This window comes from Lutra lutra, chromosome 9 (assembly GCF_902655055.1).
Source record: "Lutra lutra chromosome 9, mLutLut1.2, whole genome shotgun sequence".
Taxonomy (NCBI): domain Eukaryota; kingdom Metazoa; phylum Chordata; class Mammalia; order Carnivora; family Mustelidae; genus Lutra; species Lutra lutra.
Genome location: NC_062286.1, coordinates 610,468 through 623,046, shown reverse-complemented (window position 1 = coordinate 623,046; position 12,579 = coordinate 610,468). Strand labels below are relative to the sequence as shown.

The 12,579-nt window shown below is 62.8% G+C and overlaps 1 protein-coding gene across 1 annotated transcript in view; it reads right to left on the bottom strand.

Annotated features, from left to right (window-relative positions):
* Window positions 1–11,634, bottom strand: part of TPO (thyroid peroxidase) — a 42,479-nt gene extending 30,845 nt beyond the window's left edge. The window contains 2 exon segments of the mRNA XM_047745187.1: window positions 8,051–8,135; window positions 11,505–11,634. Coding sequence (XP_047601143.1) covers window positions 8,051–8,135; window positions 11,505–11,634 — 215 coding nt within the window.
* Between the last annotated feature and the right edge of the window lie 945 nt (window positions 11,635–12,579).

Below are 12,579 nucleotides of genomic sequence, written 5' to 3'. Positions count from 1 at the left end.
ACAATTACGCTCAGTTTACAGCACTCCCTCATGGAGAGCCGAGGAGCTGGCTTCGGGGGCACAGCCAGCGACAGACACGGCGGACACGGCAGAGTGAACCTGACGTCCACACTGATGCGCGTGGCCTAGAACTTCCATAAAGAGCTCTGGATGTCACAGCTGCCTTGTGCACGTGACACTAGGTCACCGCGAAGTTTTCTTTCTTTTAAGATTTTGTTTATTCATTTGACAGAAAGAGACACAGCGAGAGGGAGCACAAGCAGGGGGAGTGGGAGAGGGGGAAGCAGACTGCCCACTGAGCAGGGAGCCTGCCTTGAGCCTCGATCCCCGGACCCCAGGATCACGTCCTGAGCTGAAGGCAGAGGCTTTAACCCTCTGAGCCCCTCAGGTGTCCCCGTCATGAACTTTTGGTAGAAGCTGACACACCAGCTAGCAGAGACACGGGCCGGCCCTAGACACGGGCCACCGCAGTGCCAGCCGCGGCCTTTCTGGGGCTCCCTGAGACTGCGGGGCAGGAGAACAGTCCCCCAAAGAAGTCCGTGTCCGATCCTCGGAGCCGTGAGCAGGCCTGGCTGCACGGCAAGGGCATTCGGATGCAGGCAGGACTGGGACGGCTAACAGCGGAGGCTGAAAGCGGCTGTTCCCGAGCCCTGCAGGCGGCCACACAACCACCGGGTCTTACGAGGGGAAGAGGATGGGGAGGACAGGAAAAGAGGTCAGAGATCGGTCACCGCCTGAAGACGGGGAAGGCCGGGAAGGCCCGCTGGGCAACACGGGCACCTCTGGAGCTGGGAGGGAGGGGAAAGGGAGGTTTTTCGGAGTCTCGGGAGGACCGCTGTCCCCGGATGGCGACTCTGGCCCAGCGAGGTCCATGCTGGCCTGTGATCCCTGATGGTGATGAACCATGGGTGCTGCATTAAGCTGCTGGGTTTGGGGCCATGTGCTCCAGCAGCCCTCGGAGGCGAGAACCCCACTCTTCATGGAGGCCCTGGGCCCCGTGTGGTGGCCTCGGAGCAGGGGAGCAGGCACCCAGGAGCCCTCCTCTGTCACGTCGAGAGGGAGCAAACCCTTCCCCTCTGTGTGGGGAGGCGCCCTAGCTTCCGCTTTGCAAAGGTCCTTGGAATGTTGTCTGCAGTGAAGGCAGCTGGTGCTTCTGTGTTTACAGCCAACAGACAAGCCGGTGAGCAGAGCCTCCCGGGGGCCCAGACCTCTTGCATCGCGGTCTCTGGGCCGCAGCCTGGGGTGCGGACGTCCCAGCATGAACCACTGAGATGAAGCCCAAGGCCGCAGACCTCATGGACACGGCCACATGAGGGGTCACGTCCCCACGGGCACAGAGGCTGGATCCAGCACTGGCAGAGTGGGCCACGTGGGCCTCCGTCAGCCCGTCTGCCTGTGGAGCCTGTTCGTGCCTCCCACGTGTGCAGAGGTGACGCGACTCAGTGTCCGCGTGGCTCTTTGAGCAGGTCTGGACCCTGGACGCAACATCAGTAGACGGTATTCAGTGTGGCTACGATCGGCAGTGCCTACCCAGGACGCGGACTTGTGGAATCATGTCTCTAAACACCGTAAATGACTCCCTCCGTCTTGTGGTGTGTGGGGAGCCGTGCAGGTGTCCCGAGCGCTCACCCAGCACACGTGAGCTGACATGCACGGGGAGGGAAGCAGGCCCTGCGCGAGGCCCGGTTTGCATCCAGCGGCTCCAGCGTCTTGAGCACGAGGCCATGCTTCTTCCCGCGAGGACGGGAGACGATCGCAGGTCCCCCAGAACAGCGGACACGACGGCTCTAAGTGCGCAAACCCATCTCCTTTCTCTCGCTTGCGGAGAAGGTGCGAGGGGTCTCCTGGTCTCCCCTCCAGAGAGCGAGGAACAGGCCTACGCCCGCGGCCAGACTCATGCAACCTGCTGGCCCAGCCTGCCAGTTCGGGGGCAAACAGACACTGCCACCGCAGATTCATGCCCGAGAAACACACTCTGCTCCAGGAGAAACGTTTACATGCAGAAACCAGGGTGGTCGTTGCGAGAAGAGCCATGAAGATGTCTGGTACAGGCGAGCAGGGGAGGGGACGCCCCAGTCCCCAGTCCCCAGTCCTCCAGGGGAATGAGGGAGACAGAGCTGGGGTTGAAGACCACCCCGGGTTGGGGGGGGTCTGCATCCTGAACTTGGGGCCAGTGGGCCAGAAGCCCTAGGTGCGAGCAGGTGCTGGCCTTCCCCCCGCTCCGCCCCAGAGTAACCCTTGGGTGCATCAGGACACACGCGCATTTGGGCCCAGCCCCCCATGGACAAAGGCCCCCACGAGGTTCCCACACAGACCTGGTCCTCCATGAGAGACCACAGCCCTGCACCCCAGCTCGGCCCAGCCCAGAGAGGCCCAGTAGTGTCCAGTTCCCCAGCAATATGGGCGGCCCCGACTCCAGCTCCCCGGGGTCTGACACAGGCCAGCGGCGCTCCCTGCTGGGAAGGACGTGACGCAGCCATGCTGCCTCCACACCCCGGGGTCCGCACATCCCAGGAGTCGTTGGAGGGAGTCCTTCTATGGACTTTGTTTACACCCTTGTGACGCTGTGTGCACAGGTGTGCACGCACACGTGTGCTCATTTGATGGTGTGTATACACACGTGTGCACACACGTGCAGGGACAGGAGCCCAGAGCTCAAGGACAGAACCGAGACAGAGCCCTGGGAGTCTTTGTAGCGAGCAGGTTGACGAGACACGTCCTCACATCCAGACTGGGGCTGGCCCAGCTTGGAGCTCGGAGGACACCAGCCCCTTCTCCTGCCCCTCCCTGCCTTGGGCTCCTGCGGCCATGGTGCTCTGCCGTGGCCCCGACCTGCCGTGGCCCCGACCTGCCCCGATCTCCAGCAGAGAGCTCCTCCGGGGCCCAGGCTGCTCCTGCCTCACCATGGGGACTCCAGCCTGGAGGGCTCCCCCGGCTTCCTGCAGACCAGGGCACTGCAAGGCACCAAGGCGAGGCTATGCGGCCCACTCCTCCATCGGGGTCTGCCGGTTACCTCGCCGCGCGCTGTAGCTGTGAACGGGAATTCCCTCTGGGCTCTTCCCTGCCTGCCCTGGCTCCCGGCGGCTGCATCTCAAAACACCTGCCTCCCCTGCCCCAGCCTGGGCTCTGGATGGGTGGTCCCCTGACCGGGAACCCATGTGCCGGGCCGGCGGCTCTGGCCACGGCAGGCTGGTGACACTGCCGGGGGAGCTGCTGCCCCGGGTCCCTCTGGGCACGTGGGTCTCCCCACAGAGGCCTTCGCCGCAGCCACCTTCCCCCAAAGACGCCCCTGAGGACGGCAGGGACCTCGCACGGCTCAGGGTCCGCACCACCGGCCACGGCTGCAGGCTGTCCTGAGGCCTCAGCTCCAGGAGGTCAGTGAGCTATTAACAGTGGCAGACCTGCCCTCTCGCCCTCTCATCTGCAGCGCAGAAGATCTGACTCTGAGCTCGGACGGGAAGGTGGGCTTTTGCTGGCTCCGCGTCCTCTGCGTGATGACCTCGCAGCCCGTCTGGCTTTCCACCGTCTCCCTGGTGCCAAGGACACAGAAGCATCTGCTCCTGATGTCACCAAGCGTCCTCGGTCCTCTCTGCGCCGGGCACCGCCAGAGCCGTCTTCACATCCACAGCGGATGGGACCAAGGGCGGGTGTAGACGCAGGTGTAGGGGTGCGGGCGGCACACACGCTGAGCCCCCAGCAAGCCGCGAATGTGGAAACAGCCTGACGGTGGACAGGCAGGATTTGGTGCCGGGCGATGAGAGCCGTGGAAGACCGGTGGTGGCCCCCGGCGCCGCGCCATGGAGACTGGTCCAAGCCTGCCCAGCGTCACTGCCTCCTGCCCTGCCGAGGCATCGAGGCAAGAGGACGATTTCTCCAGCCACACGGGCCGCTCGGGCCGCTCATGCACACCGGCTAGGCACAGGCCCATCCCGGGAGCGTGAGGGGAAACAGTCCCTGAGGCAAGGCAGTGAGCGGAGGAGGCACCCAGGACCCTCCCTCTCTTGGAGCGTCTGGGGACCCACGGGGAGCCGGCAGGGGGTCTCCCTGACGTGGGCACCTCTGGGCCTCCCATCTGCTCCCCTGTCCACTCACTCACCTGGGCCCTTTTCCTGCAGCACCTCCAAGCCAGAGCCCAGGTAACTGCCTACCCCTGATCCTGAGACCCAGCATCTCCCCCCGCCTAGCAGGGCAGATCTGGTGAGCCCTGGGGCAGCGCAGCCCCTCCCCCCACTCCGTCCCAGCACGCAGCCCCCGAAAGTGGCCCCTGCTCTGCTGCAGGACATCAGGCCCACACTCCCGGAGACTGCTCTGAGTGCCGTCCTGCACCCGGACCCCCAGGGCCTCCCCACCACGGCAGGTGGCCAGCACCTTCCGGCCCCTGGGCGGGGTGGGTCTCCCCACCCCCCGGAGCCCACACGGTCACACCCTGAGAAATGGGGCCATGGTCCTGAGCATATGGGGTCACAGCCCTGAGGATACAGGGTCACGGCCCCAACTGTCTGGGCTCATAGCTCAGACACGAGGGATCCCAGCCCCCAGCACGTGGGGTCTTGGCTCGAGCAAGTGGGGTCCAGTCCTGAGCATGTGGGGTCACAGCCTTGACAGAGTGGGGTCTCAACCCCGAACACGTAGGGTCCCGGTCTTCAGGACACAGGTGACAGCCCCGAGCTGGTGGGCTCCAGCCCCCGGGGTCACAGCCCTGGAGGTGGCAACACTGTCTTGAGTCCAGGGGTCATAACCTTGAGCGTGTGGGGTCACAGCCCAAAACGTATGTGGAAACAGCCGCGAGCACGTGGGGTGCTGGCCATGGACAAGGGGTCACGTGGTCAGTGCACGGCATCTTCCTTTCTTGACTCTTCCTTCTCCCTATGGGTCTCCCCCTCTGCCTTTTCTCCCCTCCGTCTGCCTCCATCCGTCTGCTTCCCTGTGTGTCCGTCTCTCTCTGCTTCGAACCAGCGGGGCCAAAGTCGTTCCCTCGTCCTCCAGGCGGCCCCACGGCACCCGGGGGCTCTCCTGCATCCGGGCCACGGGGCTCGCGCACGTTTGCGGAGTGAACACATTAAAGGTGTTCGGTCCATCCGGGGCCACTGCGCCCCACAGACTGGATTCTTCTGGTTTTAGAAGAATTCAGAAAAGAAGCAGGCACCATGCGCTCCGTGGACCGTGCTTTCAAAGTTCTCAATGATCACGATAAAAAATACTGAGAAATTGCAGGATTTATTATTTCATAAATAATAAATAATTATTGGGGATTCTTGTTGACATTTAATTATTTATTGAAATGTAATAATCCAGGGTACCTGGGGGGCTTAGTCGGTTGAGCGACTGCCTTTGGCTCAGGTCATGATCTCAAGGTCCTGGGATCGAGCCCTGCATCAGGCACCCTGCTCAGCTTCTCCCTCTCCCCCTGCTTGTGCTCGCTCTGTCTCTCTCTCAAATAAATAAGTGAACTCTTTAAGAAAGAAATGTAGTAACTCACTCTATGATTAGTAAGCAAATAGCAATGGCTCACTAGTTCATTAATCCTAAATGAGACACAATTGCCCGTGAGGGGAACAGATCTTAGCATTTTGGGGGGGAGGGCAGCTTGGGACGTGAGGTCAGGAGCTCACGGGCCAGGCGGATCCACGAGGGAGGCTGCTGGGGACGCGGGGCGGCAACTGCCTGGCTCAGACGGGCATGAGCTTGGTGGTGCCCGCCGGCCTTCGCCCCACGGCCCGGCACGTGGCTTACTTCTCTGACCTGCAGCCCAGCACCCCGCACCTGTCCTGCCCCGCCCTGGGGGACCTACGGCGGCTGCTCCCCTCCACTGGTCAGCGTCCTCCCCGGCGAGCAAGGAGGGCCACGGGCTCACCCCCATAAGCACCGCCCACCCCAGAGTACGTCTCCGGGTCCTCCGGAGGCCGCGTCTCCCAGATTCGAACCGTAAGGACCTCAGAGAACTGAGTTTGCCTTGCAGCCTCAGTGCCTCCTTGCGCGATGCTGGTCTCGAAGGTCTCTCGGAGAAACGTCTGGAAACAACCTCAGAAGACCTCACCGGTGACCTTCCTGATCGGCTCTCTTGTCTTTGTGTTTCCACTTCCATCACCGCAAAACCGAGGGTGAAGCACATCTGCAGCCTCGTTCTCACGGCGCAGGGCTGGCATTCTGCACGAGGAGACTCCGCAGGACTGAGACGCGGCGCCTTCTTCCTTCGTCGCTTTTGCTCCTCATGAGCAGGGGCCCTGTGGCCCTGACAAGGGCAGTTAAGCCCGAGAACCCCGTTTCTTTGTCCTCAGAGTTCAACGGCAGGAGGAGACTCAGGCCAGCCTCCGCTCGCCGGCAGACCCGTGGACAAGACCGCCGGGTCGGGGGCCCTGAGACAGCAGACGCCCTCCCCTCCCCGGGTGACACCTTGGCCGAGGGCAGAGCTCAGCTCAGAATCCAGGAGAAGCCCGGGAGTCCTGAGGAAGACCTCGAGGGACCTGGTTAGCGCTGCCGGGAGGATGCCACATGCAGGGCTGCACCCGCAGCCCAGAGTCATGGGGGCGGCCGCCAACCCTGGGGAGCAGGATGGGGACAAATGGATGTGGTCCCAGCCCTGCGGGTCAGATCCACGGTTTGACCGTGGTCCCTGGAAGGACGGGGTCATGGAAAAGTTTGCAAGACGCCAGCGTGGCGTCCGCATGGGGGCAGATACTACTGGGGGACAGTCTCCACGGCTCTGGGTAATTTCTCAGCACCTCGTGAGACAAAGGGCGTTGACTGTCTTTGCTCCCATCCACCCTCAAGGATGCTTTGAAAGGGGCCGCTCTGATGGGCACCTGGCGGGCTGTCAGCAGAGCCCCCACTCTTGTTCTCAGGGTCCCGAGTCCAAGCCACACGCTGGGCGTGGAGTCTGCATAGAAAGGGGGCAGCACGGGAGGCAGAAGTGGCTTCTCCCTCCGTAGAACGGCCCTAGCGCCCGCACAGCACGGACGCCCTCCTCTCCTACACCGGTGTGGGTCCCACGCCCCCATGGTCAGTGTGCCCAGTGGCGGGTCCGGGAAGGGGTAGGAGCTTTAGGCGACGGGGACCACAGGCGTAGGAGGACGTCCCTTGGGGACTCCGGATGCTGCCTCCCTGGTAGGCACGATGAAGCAGAATGGGAAAGAACCATCAGACGGAGCGACAGTAAGACTGTGTGACTGCACCCACCGCCATTCCAGAGGAGAAGGACCCCCGGTGGCAGCCGCCAAGGAGCAGGGCCTGGAGCCTGGGCCCCCCATGTGGCCCGCCCACGGCAGCGGGGGCCCTGCGGACCAGCCATGCTCAGCGGTGCACGGCCTGCAGGAAGGCTCCCCGGCAAGCGGACCGAGGACGGGTCTGTTGTAAAAACAAAGTGTGGGTCCATGAGTGCATGGGTGGGTGACGCCCTGCGGGGCATCCAGGCGTCCAGGGAAGGGCAGGTATCGCCTTGGGCCTGGGTCTCTGCTGATCTGGCTCCCGGGACCGCATGTGGATGTCACTGTCCCCAGCGAGAGCATCTGTAACCATTAGTCAGCCACCAACGAGATGAGCTTGTGAGGACAAAACCCGCTCCTTAGCTGTTCTGTTTGCTTTACAAACATCTCATGTGAGACCACCATGTCCTCAATACTGAGGTCAATGATGTATTAAAGCCAAGGGGTTTCTTATGACTGAATCCAGAAGGATGGGTGGGCTTGTCCCGCACCGAACATCTGTGTCCCGTGGTGTCCTCAGCCCCGGCTCTGGTCTCGGCTCCTCCCTCCTGCCCCAAGACAAGTAGCCCCCTGTCCCAGGACCCCCGTCCACCGCCGGGATCCCACCCCCGCCTCTGAGACCGCAGATGCGCGTCATGGTGAGATCACCGTGGTTTGCTCTGGGCTACGCTAGAGACAGAGTTTGGGACTGAATACCGGTTCCTCCGGGATCTTCCCCTGGAAACCAGGAGAGTGAGGGAACGCACGGGAGTTCCCGATTGGTAAGGTGGAGATGGCAAGGCCGGCGGCGAGGCCCGGGCACCGGCCCCTAGTGACCTGCCCTCCCGTGTCCCCTGCGGAAAGCCTACCTCTTCACGGTGTGGTAGATGGCGCGGTCCACCATGCGTCTGGTCTCCTCCACGACGCTGACGACAGGAGGGTCTCCACTGCGTCCTGTGGAACAAGATAGCACGGTGAACCCTGTCCGAGCGCGGACACCTCTGCCACGTTCAGTGTCCTCCAAGGGCAGCATGAGGCGGTGACAAGCCCACGGCCCCTGAGCCCCATCTGGAGGGGTCCGGGCCGGCTTCCCCGTGGGCCTGATTTCCACATCTCACAGGAGGCATGAGCCCCCCCAACCCAGAGCTGCCCACGCAGTGCAAGGAGCACAGGGTCCTGCCCACTCCCACTGCCTCCCCACGCCCCAAGGTGCCTCGCAGGGCTCCGGCCACAGGCCGCCGTGGAGCCCGTCTGAAGCTGGCCCCACACACAATACCGGGCAGACGCTGGGCGGCTGAGGTCTCCACTCCAACCGGTCTACCCCAGGTGGCCTCACACTCAGGGTCACAAGCCCCCGGCCGGCACCTGCCCTTTTGGCCGAAGGCTGCCCCGGGGAGGTTCCAGGTCCCCCTCCTCAGCTCCTTAGCTGTCCAGAGGGGCCCAGGGAGCTCAGGGAAGCTCGGCCTTTACTGGTTCACTCAAGGGTGCAGACCAGTAGCCTGAGGGAGAGACGTGTGGGGCGAGGCCCACAACAAACACACGTCTGTCCTCGTGGCTTGTGGGGCCGGCTCCGTGGTACACAGGGACCTTTGGGCTCCCCATCCTGAAGCTCTCGGAACCAGCGCTTCTGGGCCTTTACAGAAACGTCGTCACAGAGGCAGAAAGGTGGAGACCCTGGCCATGGGCATCTGATCACCCTCCCGGCCCTTCCCTTGTCCAGAGGCCGGGCTGGGTGCCCCGGATACTCCGACTCTCCAGTCCCACGGCGGGTGAGCACACACTTGCGAAAGAGCCGCACGTCCGCTGTTTCCGAAGAGCCCTTGTTCAGCACACGAATGCTGGAGTCTTCCTCCCCTGGGGCCACAACCCGCACGGGCCCCGGGGTCACTGCGGACGGACCGCGGAGCTGGTTTACTCAGAGCTCTGTGTTGGGATCCTGACGTGCCTGACCCGTGTGCCAAAACCCAATCACCAGGAATGAAGTCGGCCAGTGTTCCTCGCTCGGCGCGTCCCCACCCGGCTGAGCCCAGACGTCCGGGTCTGCAGGCCAGTCTCTGCTTCCCATGGATTCCTTTTGGCAGTGGCTGGAACTGGTGGGAACCGTTGCGTAAGGAGGCCTGTGCGTTAGTCTCAGCTTTGCACAAACAGTGCACATGCGTCCCCTCCGTGCTTATGAGCACACGGCTTCCGTGAGGACCTCAGGCTCCGCAGAAGGGCCTCAGCCTTGCTCTCATAGACCCACACGGCCACGCGCACGTCTGTCCGCAAACACGGCCGACTCCTTCCTACCCAGAACCTCCGGCTGCCTCCGTCTGCTCCTCCCTGAGCTGAGCCCAGGTACCCTACTCTGGAGCTTCTCCTGAGCCAGACTCGAGCGGCACGGACATGCAGGGTGGGTGCCCTGGCCTTGTTCCCGCCCCCCACCACACCACTACAGGCCACAGCCTGACCGTCAGGTGTGCATGTCCAGGACCTACGTGTGTCCTCGACTGTCCCTCGTCTAGTCTCCAGTCCTGTGTGTGGGGCTTCACAGAAGGACCCAGAAGGATAGTGAGCTTGGACACGGCTGTACCTCGGGCTCCTGGGGCCCTCCCGGGGGTGACCGGGCCCTGGACACGGGCCTCTGGAGCCCTCCTAGGGCCAAGCCTAGACTGGACACGCCGGGGCGAGGGCCTAGCAGCGAGCTCGCCGGCAGCCCCACCTCCCGGCTGCCAGCTCCACGAAGACCCCAGCGCTGTGATAAGAACGCAAACCCTTGAGAACACAGAGCAGCATCGCGAGTTGAACTGGGGGCCGAGAAACGTGACCCGTGACAGTGATCTTTCGGCGGAATTGCCGTGAGCTGCTGGTCGGCCTGGAAAACACTGTCCTCTATCAATGAACGTGAGGTCGGACACAGTGAGAGAAATGTTCTCCAAATGAGTATTTGTAAACGGTTAACAAGCCAGTCTCAAAATGCTCCCGTTGATGCTTAAACGCCCGTGACGTGGCAACCACAGCCCCGGATAAAACCTGACGGACGCGTCCTCGTGCACGATCGCTGTGCCGGCTCCGAGTCCGGCAGGCGCGAGTCGAGCCCTCGGACGGGCGGTGGCGTGCGGGGTTCCAGCGAAGCAGCAGAGATCACATTCCCCAATTTGTGGATTGTGACATCCACAGCTGACCATGTGCGTGACGGTCCGTGGGCGCCTCCGACCCATGACAACTCAGCCACCACAGCCACGTGACTCCTAACTCGTGTTACCGCGGTTGTACACAGTGGAGGCCTTGATGACTATCCATAGAAGGACAGAGTAGGTAACTCACAGGACAGCTGTCGAACAGCACGGGGACCGCGGGCTCATGTGGGCGAGATGAGCCGATCTTCCCCATGGCGCCTGAAACGCGCGTCTGGTGTCCTTTCCTGCTGTCATCCAGATGCAGGGCACTCGGCACGGCGTGGCACGTCAGGGGTCCCCGCGACGGACGACTTCCCAAGCTCCGGAGTGTGGCAGGCGTGGCGAGGGAAGGGGCGCGTGCAGACCCATGTTCTCTGAGCCCAGCGCTCGCCTCAGGCTTCCTGCTGCCTGGGACGCGTTAGGCGCTTTCTTAGGGGCACGGGGGTCTGTGAGGGACGTCGGTGCAACTTTCCACATGGTCACGAAGCCCTGAGTCCAGTGGAATTGGGAGAAGTGGGGCCCAGCAGGGGTGGGACGGGGGCTGTCAGCACAAGGGTCCTCCCACTCCTGAGAAGTCTGTAGACAGCCCCGGCGGGCTGCAGGGATGCAGGAGCCTGCTGGGGATAGTGTGCGTCCCCGGGGGCCAGCCAGAGGCACCTCCGACATTCTGCTCAAGGCAAATGCCTTCAACGTGTTTGGTGCCTTTTCCTTCCTTCTTTCTTCCTTCCTTCCTTTCTTTCTTTCTTTCTTTCTTTCTTTCTTTCTTTCTTTCTTTCTTTCTTTCTTTCAGCCAAAGAGAGACAGAGCTTGAGGTCTGACGCTGCAAGCACCCGCCCCACCGACCACACTGGACACCGCAGCACCCCGTGTCCCAGACACACACGTGCCCAGAAAAAGGACAAGGTGATTTCTCCCAAACACAGTTTTTTCAAATAGTCAAGCAGGTGAAATGGAGAGTCTTGTGGGTAGAGACCCCGAATTACTCTTCAGACAGGACCGAGCTGCGACCCGTCCACCCTCCAGAACCACGGCTCCCTTCTCGGGATGCAGGAGGAAGCACGGCACGCGCCTCACCTGGCTCTCAGGGCCGCCACGCCACTGTCTGCCTCCGTGGCTGTGGACAGCGGCTTCCCAAGGCCGGAGACGGTATTTACTAGTTACTCACCCCACAGGAGGTCCTGGCCTCTCCGGAGGAAGGGGAAGAGGCTGTGTGCGCAGGCCGCCACCAGCGTGACGCCCAGGATGGCGAGTGCTCTCCTTCTGACGGCGGAACCGGCGGAGAATAAGTGGCCCATCAGGGCGACGTCCGCACGAGCTGCTTCTCTGGGACCTTGTGAGCGGGACACTCTGTCATTGGGCTCTTCACTACGCATCCAGCACCGTACTCAGCATCCCCCCAGCTGGGTCTGAGGCCCAAAGACTCTGACCTGCCTCCTGGACGGCTGCTGCCGTATAAACCCTCCTGCACTTCCGTGCCCGCTCGAGCGTCAGCGGCCGGGCGGCTCCCACGCCCTTGGGCTGGCGCCAAGCCTCCGGGATGCCGTCACGAGCAAGAGTCCCCCGTCCAGGTCCTCCAGGCGGAGCCCCTCCCCCGCCAGGAAGGAGGAGAAGGCGTGTGTGTTGAGGAGAAAGAGGCCAGCTACAGTCACCCCTCCTCTCCTTCCCTTCTAGAAAAGGACCTCGACCTTCAGAGGCCGCCCGACCACATGCCGGTCCCGGTGGGCCCCTGGGGCCTGGCCACTGGGGCCGTTATTCCCTCCTGCCTAGACGGTGAACAGGCGCCTGGCCCGGGGTCTGGCGAGTAAGGCGTGTGCAGGAGGGAGGGCTCAACACGCCGACCCTGGCAGGTCTGCACCACGAGCCGGAGACGGGCACGGGGCTCCTGCGGACGCCGAGGGAGACGGAAGACGGCCATGACCGAGATGCATACGCGTGTAAGGTCTCCGACACAGTCTGCATGCCGGCCTTCCAAGAGAGGACTGCGGGTTTTGTCGTCAGAGAACTCACGTCCTGAGAAAGCTCCTGTACAAGTTCAAGCACTAGTTCTGGGTGATTGTTCAGGAGTTGGGGGTCCATGAGCTGCTCGTCCGAGTGGGGAGCTCTGGGTCACCGACTCTTCAGGGGATGCGTGGTCACGGATTTCCAAAGCGTCGAAGAGCATCTTCCCTCCTGCTCTGCTGGCCTCATGCCTGCCGGTCCCTGAGCTCTGCAGGCAGGTGTCATGCCTCCTCTGGGGGGTC